Raw genomic sequence first — 20,471 nt, 5'->3', positions numbered from 1 at the left:
GATCTAGCCCTGATGGTTGTCAAAAAGGGTTATGGTTGAGAGCTTGACTATGGTGGGCAAACCCAGGGGAGAAATGGTCTGATTCAAAGCAATGTTTACTTCCCGCAACATTCAAGCTACACAAATTTCGAATCAATTAACATTTTCATATAGCATCTACAAGAGTGATTTAACCGGAAAATGAAAGAGCAGGTTGTGATGTAGAGTACTTGAACATGCTGTATTTAGTGTGAACAGCAGTCTGCACGAGTTGTACTCCTTCTACTTGTATGTGTTGCAGCTACGCCTGCAACACATTCAGGTTCTTTGATACATGTAGGAAGATGACATACAACAATATCAAGTAGATGGCCACTACCAAAACCTGCACATCCAAGTCAGCATGCCATAACCTGCTCACGCACGCCCGTGTGTGTGTGTGTGTGTGTGTGTGTGTGGACAATGACAGCCCTCTTTGCCTTCCCTCCAGTCCTATTTACGCCATGCCTTGCAGCTCTCGTAGGGTAAGGGAGCACGGAAGTGGAAAGCACTGAGCAATGGCATGGCGACAAAGCAGGAGGACGAGCGCATCGCAATGGACACAGCCTATCAATGGCATTGTGAGCGACAGCGACAAAACAAGAGCCACAAGAGCATCAGGAGGTACGATTGCAGACGATGATCGAAGCAGATAAACAAATCTCTCTCTCTCTCTCTCTCTCTCTCTCGCTTGTCTTGACAGTAATACTCTCTCCACGTGCCAGTGTGCCACCTCTTCCATTTTTCACCTACAAGAGACAAGAGAAGACATGGCAGCATCTCTTAAGATACCACTCAATGTGCCGACTAAATTAAATGTGGCAGTATTGAGGTATTGAGTCCCTTCGGTATTGCCGACTACTGTAAAGCCTGAAATCTTTTCATTCTTCGTCGGACTGATCTTAGAGAACTGCAATCTTCCACATGCCAATCATGGGCATGTTGTTGTACGACACAACTCAGTTGTAGCCGTTGCTAACCTATGCGTGGTATGTGGCCATGTCGGCCTTGGAGGCTAGGTGTAGCCCTTCGTACTGCACCCACTCAAAAGGTAGCCCGCCATCTAGAGCTTCCTTCTTTGGTGTTGCCACTCCTTCCAGCCATGTGTGCACCTTTCTTTCACAAGAAGTCCCTTCCTACTGACCGACACACGTCCATGTTAAGCACCAATCTTTGGCTCTCATTCCCCAACCAATTTATCCATACGTTGGTGAACCCAATTTTGCTTGGCTAAAAAAACCATGGAGAGAGAGAGAGAGAGAGTCTCCAAGCATTTGCAGGAGAGGGATAGCGAGTGTGCATCAGCTATGCACACAAGCAGCTGAATGGAATCACACAATTGCAAGTTGAGGGTCTTGGGACTAGAGCAACACATGGGGGATGTCATCGGATGTAGCACCAAAAAAATCAAGGAGTAGCACTGCAATTGTGCATGGGGGGCTTAGGGACATTAATCATGGGCACGCATATGGGCAATTACAAACTCTTTATCGGACACATTACATAAGCAAGTTAGAGCTGGAAGAGGGTAGCTTGGGATGTACTACCACTTCGGACTCAAATCCAACAAGGTGTGTGTGTGTGTGTGTGTGTGTGTGTGTGTGTGAGAGAGAGAGAGAGAGAGAGAGAGAGAGCTTTTAGGAATAAAAAATAATAAGTGCAAGTTACATGAGCAAGTGCTCACCCAAAGATGTGTGTGTGTGTGTGTGTGATGCCAAAGGTGGTTAAGGAACGCAATGAAACTGAGTGTCAATAGAAGATCAAAATTATCTATTATCCTTATCTTGAGGTCTTCAAGGCGACTTCTTAGCATGCGCTTCCTCAACGTCAAATGGGTCATGTAGGAACATGATGGTCCTGAGGGAGGGCAAGGCAGAAATGGGTTGGTGTAAGCATGAACCAATAATAATGGCTCGCAAATCATGCCTCTCTAGGCCATGCTTGTCACTTCCATCATAAGCATACCCACCTTCCCAAACAATGCTATCACTCCCTCCCAGCTCGTTTCTATGTGGCACCTCGAGAGTTTTCTTGCCTGTAAGATTCCCCATCAAGCCCCTCGTGACCTCCCCCTTTCTCCCATGCTTTCCAAGTGCCAACCTCTAACGGAATGCCATGGCCCCTTCCTGCTCTTCTTCTCCATTGCCAAGTCACCCTCTTTACCACGTTTCTTCTCCCAGTTTGAGTCCATGCCTTCCTACTTCTTTGGCATGTGAATATCTCAATTTTAATAATAATATGGTCATTGTTGCTGCATGTCTTTATAATGTTGTTTCATCCTTTTTTTTTGTAAAAGATATTCTCAAGGGTAGGCCTTGTGATTTTTACAATTGTTTTTTATGGTACAAGTGCTATTTAAAAACATGTTTTCAGCTGAGAGACTTTTTTCCTTTGGAACGTATCTTTCCCTGCCACTGCTTGGGCAAGATGGCATCTCGTGACATTCATTGCCTAATACTCTTAACAGTGTTGCTTTGCCATTTTGGCTATGGGTTTTTCATGTTCATGTGCCTTTTAGGCTTTGTTTGTTTGATAGGTCTTTCAACCATGTATATATGTGATTGGTAATCAATATGATCTCTCTCTCTCTCTCTCTCTCTCTCACACACACACACACACACACACACACACACACACAGAGAGAGAGAGAGAGAGAGAGAGAGAGAGAGAGAGAGAGAGAGAGAGAGATGATGATGAATGAAACGTTATATTAATGTCCTCAAAAAGTCAAAATGACCTGTGAGACCAAAAGGTTACATCCATGTGTGACTCTAGTACAAAATAAACACAAATGAGGGTAAACCTGTATTTCATTCTCTTATTTTGATTCTTGCTTGCTTATGGTTGGTGACACTCCAATATACATTTTCTGCGAATGGTACATGAAGAGGTATCATCAATAGAAATGGTCACGCACATCATATCTATGGGACCAATGTAGGTAGCATGTTTGTGGCCCTTGGCTGTGTCAGTAGAAGATTATGAGACAGACTATAGTACAGAGATTATGATAAGATGATGTACAAAAATTTGCAGGAGCAACTGTCTTGGCACTTGGTGCTGGTGTAGTGGCCGCCATGGAGTAAAAACTGACAAGAGGCTGCTAGAAGAGAATTGACCATGCAAGGTACACATATAATCATCTTGGAGCAATGGAGGGGACAGTGCCACTTAGAAGGCCACCACCATTTTCATCATATGAGACAAAGGGGTTACTTGACGCAAAACTTGACAGAAAACCAACTTCATGCCTCTTGTTACTAGCTTCAGATTCAATGGAGGTCTCAAATGACACCACGGTATCTGTTGAAGGTACAAGCCTCCAGATGGCTTCCAATTCTCGAACTACGTCGGCCATAGATGGCCGGGCATCAGTTTCATCCCTGCAGCATGTGAGAGCTAGTCGCAAGAAAGGCTGAAGGCATTCTGCTGGGTAGTGGCCCATTTGAGGATCTACAATTGAGAGCACCATCCCTGCGTCATATGCTAGATTCACCTGCACATGCATGTCATAACATTCCGAGTGAGAAAACAGGATTCAGCATTGGGAACTCTAGTACATAGAAATTTGAGCCAAAGTTAAAGCGAAATCCAGTAAGCGGAATGCCATCATCTGTTGCGCCCACATAAATGTGATAACTCTCATTGAAAAATCACACTGAGGTCTATCCACAACCCTAGACTGCCAGAAAGATTTGTACAAGGTCTTCAAGATTAAAAGGGTATCCATTAGCAAGAAGTATTCAGAAATAGCCAAATTGTCAAGTCTCCAAGTAGTCCATGGTGTCCAAAATTGCATCACAAAGAAGAAAGTAGCATAGCACTATAACCTGGCCCGGGAAGAATCGAAAACTTAAATCATGTCTAAACAAAGAAAAAAACAGAGCTTGATAGAGCGAGCCACCTTGGAAAACAATCCAAACCAACGTCTAAAAAAAGAAAATAGAAATGGACTTGTTCAAGGATCCTACTCGCATAAGGCAAGTCCCTGTTCCAGCTTTGAGAGAGGCAATGACACCAATCAAAGAGTCCGTTTAATGCCACAGCTGATTATCTAAGGCCAAGATTGCAGCAAGGGTTGCATGCATCGGGCTATAATTCCATAAAGAGGGCGTCAGATGACGACGACGATGCTCTACATTTGGAATTGATTGAAAAGACTCAGATGACGACGACGATGCTCTACATTTGGAATTGATTGAAAAGACTCAGTCATATTACAAAAAGCAAACATTGCATACACTGAGCTTTTGGAGTGACTCGCCATATGTAACAGAGTGATGACATGGCATACCTGCCATTGAACAAAGGACTATATAGATAGAGATATACGGATGGCTGACTGTATGGATGAGAAGACTACTGACACGGCACTCTGTACGGACAAGTTGCTGATGTGGCAATCTGTACGACGATGTATGCTGGCGTAGCAGAAGAGAGTAGACTGCTAATGATGTGGCACTGTACAGAAGCCTGTCACGTCACGAACATAATTCTGATCGGCTGTGTGTGCATGTTGCTTTTGAGGATCAGATGTTTTTAGCTCTAGCTTTTCAAGTTCTGCCTGTGAGCAGAAGCTACAAATTCAAGGGCCATGTGCCTATCGTACTCGCATCGTGCGAAATTAAACAAAATGATATATTAACGTCTTCAAGAGGCCAAAATGACCTATGAGTACAAACTGGTGAATCTGATACCATGTCTGGGTACAGAAAAGAGATGCTAAAATGAATCTAGGAGTGCTACTAACTGGAACTATGTGGTGTATGTGTGATCACTGATACAATGGGTGCACAATACAAAAGGCTGATATAATGGGTCATGAGTCTATCCTCATCTGTACTTTGGATGTCGAGATAGTATGGCTCAAATGCTTTGCTACAGTCTCCGCCAATTCTGTGAAAGCTCTTCTCCTTAGTCGCGGGCGTCTCGATCTCCCTAGCTCCAATGCTCGGTCAATGAGTATCGCGGGCGTGAGTACGAGCTGAGCTTTGCAGTGGTGGCTGCTCCTCTATCTGTCCACTGTCTGGTGTGAAGAAATCGGTAATTTGTCTCTGGGATTGTCTCTCTTCAGATCTCCTCAGTAAACTGTCTCTATGTTTGTGTAACTCAAGTAGATACAGTCCAAGGCATTTGACTCTGGAGAAGGGTCCGAAACTGTCTCTAAATAAACAATGGAAGCGACCCCGTATCTCATAGTACATTGTGCACTGACATATATAATGCATCTCCGTCTCTGACTCTGTACATCATAGGCAACATATCCTGCTGGCTGCTAGTACCCCTCTGAATCTACCAGTCTCAATCTCAAGCTGGTGAGAATCTGACTGATGGCACATTGTAACCCATGAGATAGATGTGTATCCATATAGCTGGGTCGAATCACAAACCCATCCCCTGTGAGTTGGAGAAGATGCTCTTTATAGAAATCCATCTTCGTACCCAACTCTTGTGTCGGTTCTATCCAAGTCTTCCTAGTGTCCAATTGGGTCACGTCCTCGCAAATGACTCTAGTAATCTCCATCCATGTAAGAAGCAGCGATAGTGCATCAAGGGAGTACTAGAAGGGGGGTAAGTTGTCCATGCTGAAGCCATGTATCTAGAACCATGATGAAATCTGTGCATACCATCATGATGAGTCCCCTTGTAAAGCTAACTGTCTAAAGGACTCAAGGGTCTGGTATATCTATCTTTGGTAGTATCCCATAAGCTGTGCATAAAGGAGAATGATCTGGTAAGCACCTCTATCTCCATGCGGGGCTAATTCCACTCTAATGATCTCATGTGGCACGGAGGCCTTGGCTCTAAGCAATCGAGAGATCATAGATACCGAGGGACTCTCCATACCTCTCCACCCATCTTGACCTACAGAGGGTCCCCAAACCTGAACCCCATAGAGCATAGCTCAAGCTACTAAGGTATCAAAGAGCCAGAGTTTTATTTGGGGTTCCTGGAATTGAACCTGCGAACACATCCTCTCGAATCCTCCCAAGGCTGCATACGCTCCGGTCAGTCTAGTCTCTACTGCTCTCTTGAAAGAAAACCTTGGCCCAGTGAAGACTACCCCAAGATAAGTGTATGCATCTGTGTACTCCTCTCCTAATCATAAGTGAATGTAGGTGCTCATATCCTGATCCACTACAGCGTGGTGTTAAACACCATAACCTTGGGCTAACTCCGCTCTAATAATCTCATGTGGCACGGAGGCCTTGGCTCTAATCAACCTAGAGATCATAGATACCAAGGGCCTCTCCATACCTCTCCACCCATCTTGACCTACAGAGGGTCCCCAATCCTCAACCCCATAGAGCGTAGCTCAAGCTTCTAAGGTATCAAAGAGCAAGAGTTTTATTCGGGGCTCTTGGAATTGAACATGCGAACACATCCTCTCAAATCCTCCCAAGGCCGCATACACTTGGGTCAATCTAGTCTCTGCTGCTCTCTTCAAAGAAAACCTTGGCCTAGTGAAGACTACCCCAAGATAAGTGTATGCATCTGTGTACTCCACAGTCTCCTAATCATACGTGAATGTAGATGCTCATCTCCTGATTCACGATGGCGTGGTGTGAAACACCATAACATTGGGCTAACTCCGCTCTAATGATCTCATGTGGCACGGAGGCCTTGGCTCTAATCAACCGAGAGATCATAGATACCAAGGGCCTCTCCATACCTCTCCACCCATCTTGACCTACAGAGGGTCCCCAATCCCGAACCCCATAGAGCATAGCTCAAGCTACTAAGGAAACAAAGAGCCAGAGTTTTATTTGGGGCTCTTGGAATTGAACCTGCGAACACATCCTCACAAATCCTCCCAAGGCCGCATACGCTCGGGTCAGTCTAGTCTCTGATGTTCTCTTCAAAGAAAATCTAGTGAAGACTACCCCAAGATAAGTGTATGCATCTGTGTACTCCACGGTCTCCTGATCATAAGTGAATGTAGGTGCTCATCTCCTGATTCACTGTGGCGTAATGTTAAACACCATAACCTTGGTTTTACCAAGGTTTACAGACATTTACTATCTTTTGCAAAGCTATGTAATGCATCCAACGGTTGTTGCATACCCTCCGGTGAGTCAGATATCAACATGATATCATCAGCATATAGCAACAATGGAATCCATTTCTCTGCCAGCTGGGCACCTCTGTCACCCTCTTTGTGAATGTGATCAGACACCTCATCTACATACATACCACATAGAGTAGGGGACAATGGACAACCTTGTTTCACTCCAATAGTGGAGTGCACTAAATCAAATATCCCCTCTGAGTGCGTACATGTCCCACCACTAATTTGTATAGAGCCATGATCCCCCAAATCAACTCATTGGGCACTTCCATCTCCTATAGTCTGCGCATCAATCTGGCTTTGGGCACCATGTCAAATGCTTTTTTGAAATCCACAAAGCTACAATACATCTGTCTCCCATGTGCCCTACCCTCCTTGATGATGGCTCTAAGTGTCAGAATGTGGTCAAGAGTGGAGAAGCCTCTCCTGAAACTGGCCTATCCCGCTGCCTGGAGAGAGGACTCTCCGGGCAGTTGTACTAAGTAATTGCTTGACATCAATTTGTACAAAATACCGCCCATGGCGCCTAGCTCATGGGAAAAAGCATCTAAGGGGAGAGTTCCATCCCCCTTGTATCTCTTGCAGGGTTTTTGTGTATAGAGTTCTCGGTCTTTCAACATGTTTCAAGTCTGTTCAGTTATCAGTTGGTTTCACTTGTATCATAGCTAAGAGACATTTCGATCTAGTTTCTATGATAGATTGAAGCATGGCATGAATTCTTGAACACAATCATGAAGAGAAAACTAGTCATGAAGCTACCTTCTCCCCTACTTGTGAGCCAATCCACAAGATCCTTCAATTAGACAACACCTACCACCATTGCCCTCATTGAGCCCTCCCTCTCCAAAAGTATCTCTTAGTGACACTCTCCCAATAGAATCATTGGGCCTAGTAAAATTGTTAGGTCCCACCAGAGTTACCCGGAACGCGGAAGGAGAACGGCGACGGGATCCCCGCGGAACAGAGGAACGACAAAGGGGTCCGGAACGGGAATGGTGTGGAACGGGAGGCATTAAAAACATCCAAATGATGCAAATTTTAGCTCTTTGTGATTGAATATAAGGAGTATTAGAGGCCCTTGACTATAAAACTCACAAAAAACTCGATTTGAAGACCATTCAATCTTTACTATGGCAAATGTATGTCGTGTAGACTTGAGAGCTAGAGAGAAATGAAATGAAATGTTATATTGACGTCTTCAAAGGGCCAAAATGACCTATGAGGCCAATCTGTTACAAATTGGTGAATCTAATACCATGTATGGGTACAAAAGAACTAGAACAAAGATACTACTACTAGAATCCATCCTCATTTGCACTCTGGATGTCGAGAGAATATGGCTCGAATTTAGTCTCCGTCGATGCTGTGTAGCCCCTCTCCTCAATACTGGCTGTATGGATCTTCGTAGCTCTAGTGCTCGGTCGATGAGAGTGCCGGTAGTGGTCGAATGAGTATGGGCCGAGGTCTGCAATGATGGCTGCTCCTTTGGCTGTCCCATATCTAGTGAAAAGAAATTTGTAATCTGTCTCTGGGACAGTCTCTCTCTATCTCTCCCCAGTAAAGTGTTTCTATATCTGTGTAAGTCAAGTAGATATAGCCCAAGGCATCTTTGATCCTCATAACTCATGACCCTAGAGAAAGGACCGAAACCCTCTCTGAATAAGCAGTGGAAACGTATTAAAGACTTCTGTTACAGAAGTAGATCAATGCTCACAATGGGAAAAGTACTTATCCCTTGTAGAGTATGCGTACAATAATACTGTCTATACTTCTACGGGAAAAGCACCTTTTCAAATCATAGAGGGAAGACCTAAAAGTCCCTTGCTACTTAAAGTACATGGGAAGATCTCCGTTGCCGATGAGTATAGCCATGACCTACAAGAATCTTTCCAAAAGATTAAGAAGGCTATATCCACTCTCAACAAAGACAAAAAGCTGTTGCTGACAAGCATAGAAGGGCCTTAACATTTAAAGAAAATGATTGGGTCTTACTTAAGTTTCCCAAGGCTCGATTTGAGGCAGACGACGGGCAAAAATCCTACGGGCCATCAAAAGTATTATGCTAAACTAGCAAAAAGATACTATGGTCCTTCTCAAATTTTGAAGCCAATCAATGAGATGGCTTATCAACTTAAGTTGCCAAACCATTGGCTCATACACAATGCTTTTCATGTGAGCCTACTTAAGCTACAAAGGAGACCCACCAAGTGAACCAATTATTGAAGACCCTCCCGAAATCGAAGACCAAGAAGAGGTGCTACAAACCGAAGCTATCCTTCCGCATGAAGACAGGGTACTACAACATGGTAAGATTATCCGAGGTATCTTATTAAGTTCAAAAATTATCCTTTTGAAGATACTAGATGGAAACAAGGAATACAACTTAAGGATAGTATGAACCTTGTCAATGCTTACAATGCTACATTAGAGTAAGTAAATGTACATGTTTCTTTTAAATGATCAATGTTTTTGTCTTATAAGACTAAATCTCTTTTTATTGTGCACAAATTTAAGTAGTATACATGCTTAGAATCATGTTTGTGATGACGACATCTCTCAAACACCAAGTAGAATTTGTCACTCTACTTGGGAGAATGAAATGGACTAAAGAGCAGACATGCTTGCGGCGGCAGCTACGTCTCCCAAGCACCAAATGGATTAGTCATCCATCTTGGAACAATCCGCATACATCTGTGCTCATTCATGAGTGAAACGTGCTCAACGTACAATATGTCATGCCTGGGAAAAGGGATCACATAAAGACGCTGACTAAAATACAGGAAATGATCACGAATGAAACACTCGAACAATGCGTGCGTATGAATCATGCGAACACATAATACTTCCTGGGGGGGGGTTCTTTGGTCCTAAGCTCGAGAGCCAAGATCGGTTCTTCTTGATTGATCGAATCTTCCTGTGGGGGTTCTTTGGACCTCGACTCGAGAGCCAAGATCGGTTCCTCGTGATTGATCGAATCTGCAATGAGGTTAGCTTCACTAGAGAAAGTATCAACTAACACATCATCCTTGTGAACAATCACATCATCTTCATGCCTATCATCATGCTTGTGAGAAATCACATCTTGATCATGCAAATCATCATGCTTGTCATTATCATTCAAATCATCATGCAAATCATTGGCATTCAATTCATCATGCTCATCATTATCATTCAAATCATCATGCTCATAATTATCATGCAAATCATGTGTGTCTTGCTTTGTAGAAAAGAGACTGAGAGAGTCTCCATCTCCTGAATCTCTTGCATCTGTGCCTGCACTTGAGAAAAGAGTTGCAAGAACTCTTTCATGTATTGGTCGCTCTTTTCTTTGATGGTTTTGTTCTCGTGATCAAATTCTGCTCGACTTCTTTGATCTCGCGATCCAATTTGGCTTCTCTTTCTTTGTCTTCCAAGTCGTACTTACGCTCTATGGCTGCCATGCTTTCTCCGTATTCACGATCTATGTCTTCCATTTCTTCTTCATAGGCCTTTCTGTCTGCTTCTCTTTCTTTGCGTGCTAGCTTTCTTTCCATACACAACTACTTCAACTCCTCCATAGGAGTTAGTGCAATCCTTGGCGTAGATGGGGAAGGAGAGGGTCGGAAAAACCTCCTGGTGGGGAAAATTCTTCTTCGCCTCTCTCATGCTCATCACCTCCAAGCGAAGTATCCATGCCGCTTCGAGTGATGACCATCCATTGAAGTCTTGGGTTCTTGTGGTCTTGGGTTCTTAAGTTCATGAGGAACTTGGGCTCTTGGGGGTCTTGGTTCTTGGGGTTCTTGAGGTTCTTACGGGTCTTTAGGTTCTTGAGGTTCTTCTTTCGCTTGCAATCTGTGTTTGAGAAGGATCTTCTCTTCACCCGAGTTCTGCTCTTTTCCGCGGGCGCACCCCTTGGCGGCCTTCCACTCACACCAAGGTTGCTTTTTCCCATCTCGTCGATTGGCCGGCCGCTAAGTGCACGGTCCGCTCTCAATGAGTGAAAAGAGGCACAAGGGGAGGCTGGACAAGCCCTTCTTTCTTGGGTTTCCTGTCACTCTTCAAAAACACGATTAGGAATCGACATGCCCAAGAGAACTTGGGTTCGTGCGACCTCAATAAGCAAAAAAAATCATGTGGTTCTTGTGGTTCTTTCCTTGAGTGATACAGAACACTGCCAAAGCTCTGATACCAATGTAAGGTGCAGTGGAATGAATGTTTGAACTTTGCTAAAGATAGTGCTCTAAACTGTACTCAAGGTTCCTTTTGTTCTTGTAGAAGGGAGAGCCTTCCGTTCTTAATGAGAGAGTGCAATGATCACAAACAAAGTGAATGGACACTGTGCGTGCAAGTGTATGAGACTCAGAGATAGAGAGAGAAGAGAATACGACACCAGAGACGTTGGTACAGCTAAATGCTGTCGAGAGGTAGAAGATGGCCCATGCAGTGATATATATGCAAGCTTGTGCATGGTATGGTGGTGGTGCAGCTATGAAGTGTGGCTGCAACAAGGTGGATGTGGAAATGTAGGTTTGATGTGGCTTTTAAGGCCGATGGTATACTGCCAGACACTAAATTGGATGGTGGCCTCATGTGTCCGAAGTGATGGTTTTGTATGCCGAAATGTGGTGCTTGATGTGTTTTTCGAGCAGGTCCAGGCGGGTCGTCAAACGTAGCCCGGATGTGCAAGATATGGCACCTTGAAGTGGGATGCATTGCAGATTGTCGCCGGATCGGCCGGGTGCAAGTGGTTGGCGAGAGATGATGCGAGTTGATATGCTTGAAGTGCTCAATTTGTGGAGCATGCCGGTCTTGTCGGATTGAGAAGCAGGCTCACAGATGGAAAGTTATGGCCAGTTGAAAGTTTTCCGGGGGCCGGGTGTGTGCAAGGTTGTTCGCATTAAAAGGCGTGCCGCCAGGTGTTTTTCTTGCCTCGACCAGGTTTAGCAAGGTAGCATGCACTACGTGGGGTCAGTTGAAATCGACGGCTTGGAAACCGAAATCATGGGCAACTGGACATGCCAAGGAGAATGTAAGGCGGTCACAAGCATTTTTTCAATCCTTTAGCGGTTTCAATTGGCCAGCTCGAGAAATTTGGAGTGCGGAAAAAAATTCTTATGGCTTCGAGCTAGCAAGACGGAGTTCGAGTGCATTCATGTGGTGGATATTTGGCAGTCTCGGCATGGGGGAGCACTGACTGCATGGGAACGTTATTACCAAGTTCTTATTTTATGAAAGTGTAAAGGGAGATGGTGGCTGGACTTGGAAAAAAGAAAAGGAAAGTTAACCTCAAAAGTTTAAAGAAAGAGGAGGCCAAAAGTCGCTGCCCACAAGGAGGGGTCCTTTTTTTGGTAAGCTTGAGAGAAAAAGAGGAAATAAAAAGAAAAAGAAAGGAGGGCAACGACGGTGCCGTCGTTGCCTCCTTGAGAGTGAGAAAAAGGGAGAAAAAGGAGGAAGAGTTGGGAGTTAGTTTTTTTAGGGGTTTTTTTGGTGCTCGCTCGTTTGGAAGCGAAGAGGAGCTTGCGAGGAGCAAGAAGCCATGGAAGCTTGGTGTCGGACTTGAGCGAGGCTCGTCCCTTTTGTTTTGATGTACGCCGATGAGCGGCGGTGGTCTTGTATAAACGCTTTTATGCAAGTGAAGAAGGAGTCCCCCCATATGAGCAATTGTGTCGTGCTTTCCCCTCCTCCCTTTCTTCTCTGCTCTATTCAGAGTGTGTGCGGTTGTGTGCAGTAGTGTGCCCCCCGACATAGCCTCTGCAAAGAGAGAGAGAGAGAGAGAGAGAGAGAGAGAGAGAGAGAGAGAGAGAGAGAGAGAGAGAGAGAGAGAGAGAAATGAAATGAAATGAAATGTTATATTAACGTCTTCAAAAGGCCAAAATGACCTATGAGACCAATCAGTTACAAAATAGTGAGAGAGAGAGAGAGAAATGAAATGAAATGTTATATTAACGTCTTCAAAAGGCCAAAGTGACCTATGAGACCAGAAAGTTACAATGTGGTGTATCTGATACAAAGTCAGATTAACAAAATATATTAAACTAGGATAACAAAATATAAATACTGCGGGATCCTAAACTAAGCAGTACAATGTGAAGACAATATGGGAGGGGAGTAGAGATCCATCTTCATCTGCACTCTGGACGAGAGAGAGAGAGAGAGAGAGAGAGAGAGAGAGAGAGAGAGAGAGAGAGAGAGAGAGAGAGAGAGAGAGAGAGAGAGAGAGAGAGTGTGGTTTACGGGAGACGGCGATTGTCGTCATTATGTGGGTGCGGGTTGTGTGATGGCTGTGTGAGTTTGTGTGCGTCTGTGTGAGCGCGTGTGTGCGTGCGGTTTGGTGAGAAGTGCGAGTAGAAGGTGCTCGCCAAGTGGATTGGGGTGCTGTGTGTGCCCTGGGCTATAGGAGACAGCCGTGTTAGCGTGCTGGGTGCGTCCCCCATTCCCCCTCTCCATCTTCTGGTGCCCCCACAGAGGAGCGCACTGATAGCTCCTCGGTGATGTGATTGGAAGCAAGGATGTGGCAAAGCAGTGGCCCGATCTTCAGTGGAAGCGAGGATGCGGACGACTGGCTGGCGGATTTTGAGTTGTTCCTGCTATCATTGTAGATGACAGGTGATGATGACAAGGTGCGTATGGTACCCTTGGTGCTGCGAGGAAAAGCTAAGGCTTTGTTTGGTCTGCAGGCAGCAGACAAACAGATTTGGACAAGTTTTAAAGAGCGGTTTCTGCTGCAGTTTTGCAAGGTCGTGTCGGTGAATGAAGTGGAAGCGCAGATTAAAGAACTGCGGCAAGATATAAGTGCCAATTTTGAGGTTTTTGTGGCTGAGTTTGAAGCTTGCTGGAGGCAGTTGGTGGCTGTTACGCATGTGGTTAACGGCGACTGCTTCAAGTTGGAAAAGTTTCTTGCGTGTCTGCATCCGGTGGTTCGAGAAAAGGTTGATGATGAAGAGCCTAAGTGCTACGGTGAGGCAGTCCAGGTTGCCAGGGTCAAGAGCCGCAAAGTGAAGAGGAAAATGGAGCTTGGCTTGCTGAAGCCGACAGATTGTGCGCTTGTTGAGGGAGCAGGGTGTTCTTTGGGCCCGCCGAGGATGGTGCCAATGTTGCGAAGTACGCAGCCTGTTGAGGTAAGGCCAATGGTGAATTTTGCTTGTTTGGAGGTGCCTGTTTGCAGGATGCTAGTGCCAATGGTGGATGTGCTTGCCAACGAGGGAAAGCCATGTGTTCAAGAGAGTCTGTGCGCAGCGAAGATGGTAGATGCCAAGTGTCAAGTGAAGCTTGAAGAGGCAATAGAGCCTGTTCTTGTGGAGTCTTTGCTCGAGAAGATGGCAGGTTATGGCCAGGTTGTAGGTACCAAGAGCTTGGATTTGGAAGATGAGAGTGTGTAGAGACAAGTTGGCAGTAGCCAAGCTTTTTTGGAGCTACTAAAGGATGTGAATACAGGTGCCGAGTTGGCCTATGGCGGTGATGGTGATGGGAGTTTCCGCTCGAGTTTGTGGGATACAGGTGAAGAGGACGGGTCCACGTCCTATGGCGAAGAGACGGACTCTAGTGAGCCTGAGATGGTACAGGTAGAGCTGCCTGGTTTGGTATATAAAGATGTGATGGTTGCCAATGTGGCTGAAGAGCAGGTGGAAGTGCCCAAGCTTGGGACTGAGGATATGCATGCAAAGGTTTTGTGCGGCACCATGCTTATGGTGATGTTGGTTAAAGTGGCCGTGCAGTGTGCTTTGATAGTGAGGCAGGTACAGAACTTGGCCAAAGAGGAAGCTGCCATGGAGGTGGAGAGTGAACAGGTTGAAGAGGATGGTCTGCAAGAGGCATTGATGGAGCCATGTCGCTCTCTTGGTTCGGATGAGCATGAGGATACGGTGTTTGAGGATGCCACAGGCATGGACTGCGATGGTATGATGCCGTTAGAGAGGCCTTCGGGTGACGAACAGGTGCATTTGGCCATGGGTGAAGAGGAAGAGCAGGCTATGAGTTCTGTGAAGCCGTCAAGGGAGATGTGCCATTGGGTCGTGAGAGCCATGCTTATGAGTGTAGCATTGCAGTGGGCATGTCGCCAGTTACAAGAGTCTGTGGAGGAGTCCTCCACTTTACATGGTTGGGTGGGAGGGTCAGGTTTGTCCGTCGATGTTGGTTTGTCCATCGATGCTGGTATGTCTGTTGGTGTGGTCATTGGGCAAAGTGGTGAGCACGATAGTGCTCTTTTGAGTGCTTGGATGCTAGTGGCTGCGTGGAGCAGTGAGGCTATGTTGTGTGCACTATTGTGTTTGTGTTGGGGTGCAACACTACAGGGAATTTCTACTTGTGGATGGAAAAGACCAGTCCTAGGTATTTGACCCTAGTGGATGATAGTGGATAAAGCAGGGGGTTGGGCAACCCGCCTAAAGGAAGGCCAACACAATAGGAGCTATGTATATATTGTACATACAGGTTGTGGTGTGGTTTGAGGTTTGCTCATTGTTGGTGTGGTTATGCCGTTTTGTTATGCAGCAAGTATGCTTTTTGTTGAGCATAAATGCTCAACAAGGGGGTGGGCAATGATGGTACAGCCAAATGCTGTCGACGGTAGAAGATGGCCCATGCAGTGATATATATGCAAGCTGGTGCATGGTATGGTGGTGGTGCGGCTATGAAGTGTGGCTGCAGCGAGGTGGATGTGGAAATGTAGGTTTGATGTGGCTTTTTAGGCCGATGGTATGCTGCCAGTCACTAAATTGGATGGTGGCCTCATGTGTCCGAAGTGATGGTTTTGTGTGCCGAAATGTGGTGCTTGATGTGTTTTCGAGCGGGTCCAGGCGGGTCGTCAAACGTAGCCCGGATGTGCAAGATATGGCACCTTGAAGTGGGACGCATTGTAGATTGTCGCCGGATCGGGCGGGTGCAAGTGGTTGGCGAGAGATGATGCGAGTTGATGTGCTTGAAGTGCTCGATTTGTGGAGCATGCTGGTCTTCTCGGATTGAGAAGCAGGCTCACAGATGGAAAGTTATGGCCAGTTGAAAGCTTTCCGGGGTTGGGTGTGTGCAAGGTTGTCCGCATTAAAAGGCGTGCCACCAGGTGTTTTTTTGGCGTCGACCAGGTTTGGCAAGGTAGCATGCACTGCAGGGGGTCAGTTGAAATCGACGGCTTGGAAATCAAAATCATGGGGGACTGGACATGCCAAGGAGAATGTAAGGCGGTCACAAGCATTTTTTCGACTTTTGAGCGGTTTCGATGGACGGGCTCGAGAAGGTTGGTGTGTGGCAAATTGCTTATGGTTTCGAATCAGCAAGACGGGGTTCAAGTGCATTGATGTGGTGGATATTTGGAAGTCTTGGCAATGGGGAGCACCGACTGCATGGGAACGTTATTACCAAGTTCTTATTTTATGAAAGTGTAAAGGGAGATGGTGGCTGGACTTGGAAAAAAGAAAAGGAAAGTTAACCTCAAAAGTTTAAAGAAAGAGGAGGACAAAAGTCGCTGCCCACAGGGAGGTGTCCTTTTTTTGGTAAGCTTGAGAGAAAAAGAGGAAATAAAAAGAAAAAGGAAGGAGGGCAACGACGGCGCCATCGTTGCCTCCTTGAGAGTGAGGAAAAAGGGAGAAAAAGGAGGAAGAGTTTGGAGTTAGTTTTTTTTAGGGGTTTTTTGGTGCTCGCTCGTTTGGAAGTGAAGAGGAGCTTGCGAGGAGCAAGAAGCCATGGAAGCTTGGTGTCGGACTTGAGCGAGGCTCGTCCCTTTTGTTTTGATGTACGCCGATGAGCGGCGGTGGTCTTGTATAAACGCTTTTATGCAAGTGAAGAAGGAGTCCGCCCATATGAGCAATTGTGTCGTGCTTTCCCCTTCCCCCCTTTCTTCTCTGCTCTATTGAGAGTGTGTGCGGTAGTGTGCCCCCCGACATAGCCTCTGCAGAGAGAGAGAGAGAGAGAGAGAGAGAGAGAGAGAGAGAGAGAGAGAGAGAGAGAGAGAGTGTTTGTGGTTTACGGGAGACGGCGATTGTCGTCATTATGTGGGTGCGGGTTGTGTGATGGCCGTGTGAGTTTGTGTGCGTCTGCATGAGCGCGTGTGTGCATGCGGTTTGGTGAGAAGTGCGAGTAGAAGGTGCTCGCCAAGTGGATTGGGGTGCTGTGTGTGCCCTGAGCTATAGGAGGCAACCGTGTTGGCACGCTGGGCGTGCTCCCCATTCCCCCTCTCCAACGTTGTAAAACCCTCCTCCGAAGGCCCCACTCTCTATGGCGAGAGCGGTCTACTTATGATTGCACAAATCTCTACAATGCTTGGACTTGCCGACGATGTCGACGACGATGAGGAGGACGGTGAGAAGGGCTGAAATCTGAAAATGCTAAGGGCTGAAATATGAAAATCTTCTATCTGCTGAATTCTAACTCTATGTCGGTGACGATGTCGGTGACGACGATGCGACGACGACGCGCTGAAAACGCAGATGCTGAAATCTGCGTTTTCCGGGCTGAAACTGTAAACCTTGCGAAAACTGACCGTGCGGCGAGAAATTGCTGCGGGAAGGTGAGATCTGCGAGGTTCGGGACTTGATCTGCGGTGTCTAAAGGCTGAAAACCGAAAACGTTGGTCCTATGGCTGATTCTGTCGCGATGATCTGCAAAAACGCTGAGGTTGATCTGCAAACCAAAAACGCTAGGGCTGAAAATTGACCTTGCGGGGAAATCTGCTAACGCTAGGAAAACTGCTGTGTTGCTGTGGGAATCTGCTAACGCTAGGACTGATCTGCTGTCTACTGTCGCCGAGAATCTGCAAGTGCAAAAACGCTGGCTGATCTGGTGCAAAAACGCTAGGCCTTCTCGTGAGAGAAAACGCCAGAGTTGTCGCAGAGGTTGGTCTTGCTGAGAAGTTGCCTGTTGAGCAAGGTGCTCCTGCTGCCTCTTCTACCAATTAGTGCTAGTCTAGGTTTGCTTATATACAAACTTACTTAATTTGCCCTACCTCACTGGAAAATTCCCTTGGAGGATTCTGATGGAAATTCTTATGATCATGTTGTGTGCACCCAGAGGATATGCATCTACACTAAGTGTCTGGACATGCACGGTCTGCAAACAGACTCACAAAAGTGCCAGATCACTTCCTATTCTAGAATGACTTGATTGAATGAACCTTGGTCATGCTGTAGCTTGTCCACGGACACACAGGGTTGGATGTGTCACGTGACAACACCCCCTCGTGACACGCCCTTGCAACACTGCCGAGCCCCCTTTCCTCCTCTGCACTTGTGCAAGCCTTTCCGGGTCCTCCAGCCCTACCGGGCCCACACGGCCATCCACCCTCTCCCTCTTCTATCGCGTACGTTGCCAGACTTCTATCTCAATCGGGTCATCTATTGGGCAACTCACCCTCCTTGTCTGCTATCGCCCAGTACTCAAGACATATATCGTGTAAATTTTTAAGACATCTATGGTAAAAATCTCTCCCGAATGGTACACACGAACTCACACACACAACACACACATAGTACATAAGAGTGCGTATACGCAAGCAAGTGGGCCTGGGTGAAGCTCGCATCTTGTTAAAATCTTTTTTCCTCTAAAAAAAAGAGTTTTGTGTGTTGTCCAAAGCCGCACACAGCAGCAGGTCGCCACTCTCTCTCTTCACAAGCCCAGTTGATCTCATCACAAGGAATTGTTCGGGTGCTTGGGGATGGACCAACCGGTCGATGTCAGGGATGACAACGTTTGTGAAACCCTGCCTAATTCAAAAGCGACATTTAGGCGGAGGTTTCGAGAGAGCACACTATCGCCAGGTTCTGTTAGAGCAGAGAAGCTGTCTAGAGTCAAAGATGACTTAGTGTACGAGAAGGTACAGGTGATGATTAAGGAGAAGCTGAGCCTCTTAAGGGGTGACATTGAAAAAAAGATGTATGCAAATGCGGAAACTTACAAAAAAGCTATATATGCAGATATGAGGAAAGAATTGGACAAAGAGATTCTTAGTAAGCGTGACGACATGTACACGTCATTGAAGGCCGAAATGCAGATGATTGTGAGGGAAGAAGCCACGATAGTGGATTTTCTATTAACTTGGGGAAAACCAAGGTTATGGTGTTTAACACCACACCACACCACAGTGGGTCAGGGAGACGGTGGAGTATACAGATGCATACACCTATCTTGGGGTAGTCTTCAGTGGACCGGCATTTTCATTGAGGAGAGCAGCAGAGACTAGATTGACGAGAGCTTATGCAGCCTGGGGAGGTTTGGAGAAGATGCGTTCGCAGGTTCAATTTCACGAACCTCGAACAAAGCTGTGGCTTTTTGACACTCTAGTGGCTTCAGCTATGCTCTATGGGGTTCAGATTTGGGGGCCCTCAGTGGAACACCACGGCAGATCTGGTAGCACTAATGGATGGAGATGTATGGAGAGGCTTCTAGTCTCTATGATCTCTAGGATGATTTGGGCTAAGACCGCAGTGCCACATGAGATTATTCGGGCTGAGCTAGCTGCCCCTCCTCTTGTAGTTGAGGCCCTTACTAAATCAGTTTCCTTTAGGCATAATTTATGGGACCTTCCCAAAGACAAATATGCTCAGCTAGCACTTGAGTCATCCCGATAGCTAGCGCTACAAGGGGACACAGATTGTTGGTATGGGCAGATGACATTATGGTTTCAGTCACACGGCTTTAGCAAGGATAGTTTGCCTCCATTCCAGTTTTCCTTGGATGCACCCTCCCTTTCTCTCACATGGATGGAGACCACTAGACTTATACGTCAGGATTTGATTCAACTAGATACTAGAAGCACATGGATATAGCCGGTACAAGAGTTGGGCACGAAGATGGCTTTCTATAGAGAGCATCTCCTCCAACTAACAGAGGATGGATATGTGATCAGACTGGCCTATATGGACACTCATTTATCCTATGGGATACGATGTGATATTGGTCATATGCGCACATCATCACATCAGCTAGAGATTGAGACTGGCAGATTTAGGAGAGTACTAGCAGAAGCCAGGATATGCCAGTTATGTCATATAGAGCCAGAGAAGAGTTACATCACATTTGTCATTGTCCGGTATACTACGAGATACGAGGCCGCTTTCAGTATCTATTTAGAGAGGGCTTTGGACCGTTGGCTAGAGTCATGAGATATCAGGATCAGAGATGCCTCGGGTTGTTTTTGCAAGAGATGCACAAACAAAGGGAAAGTCTCTTGAGGAGACCAGGTACTGGGAGACATTCACAGAGGGAGATCACTGACTTCTTTAGAGCAGTGACTCAGCAGCCGGATGAGCATGCTTCGCAGTAGACTTCAGAGCCCACTTCTACCAGAGGTGTATTACTAGACAGAGCCACTGAGATCGTGAGAGCTAGACGCCCACGTCTATAGGGGCGATTATGACATCCACAGAGGCTCCACCAGAGAATCAGGACTATTCTAGCCTGACATGGGAGACGCCTAGCA

General features: G+C 46.2%; 1 protein-coding gene across 1 annotated transcript in view; it reads right to left on the bottom strand.

Annotated features, from left to right (window-relative positions):
- Positions 1-2,810: 2,810 nt before the first annotated feature.
- Positions 2,811-20,471, bottom strand: part of LOC147452614 (putative LRR receptor-like serine/threonine-protein kinase At1g06840) — a 123,157-nt gene continuing 105,496 nt past the window's right edge. Inside the window, exon 19 of the mRNA XM_086518248.1 lies at positions 2,811-3,514. Within this exon, the coding sequence (XP_086374374.1) occupies positions 3,158-3,514 (357 nt within the window). The 3' untranslated portion in view covers positions 2,811-3,157. The remainder of the gene's footprint in view (positions 3,515-20,471) is intronic.

The sequence above is a fragment of the Adiantum capillus-veneris genome, chromosome 8 (genome assembly GCF_014529385.1).
Source record: "Adiantum capillus-veneris isolate H3 chromosome 8, ASM1452938v2, whole genome shotgun sequence".
NCBI classification, from domain to species: Eukaryota; Viridiplantae; Streptophyta; class Polypodiopsida; order Polypodiales; family Pteridaceae; genus Adiantum; species Adiantum capillus-veneris.
The sequence above is the reverse complement of the archived record's forward strand: the minus strand, read 5'-3'. Positions and strand labels throughout refer to the sequence as shown.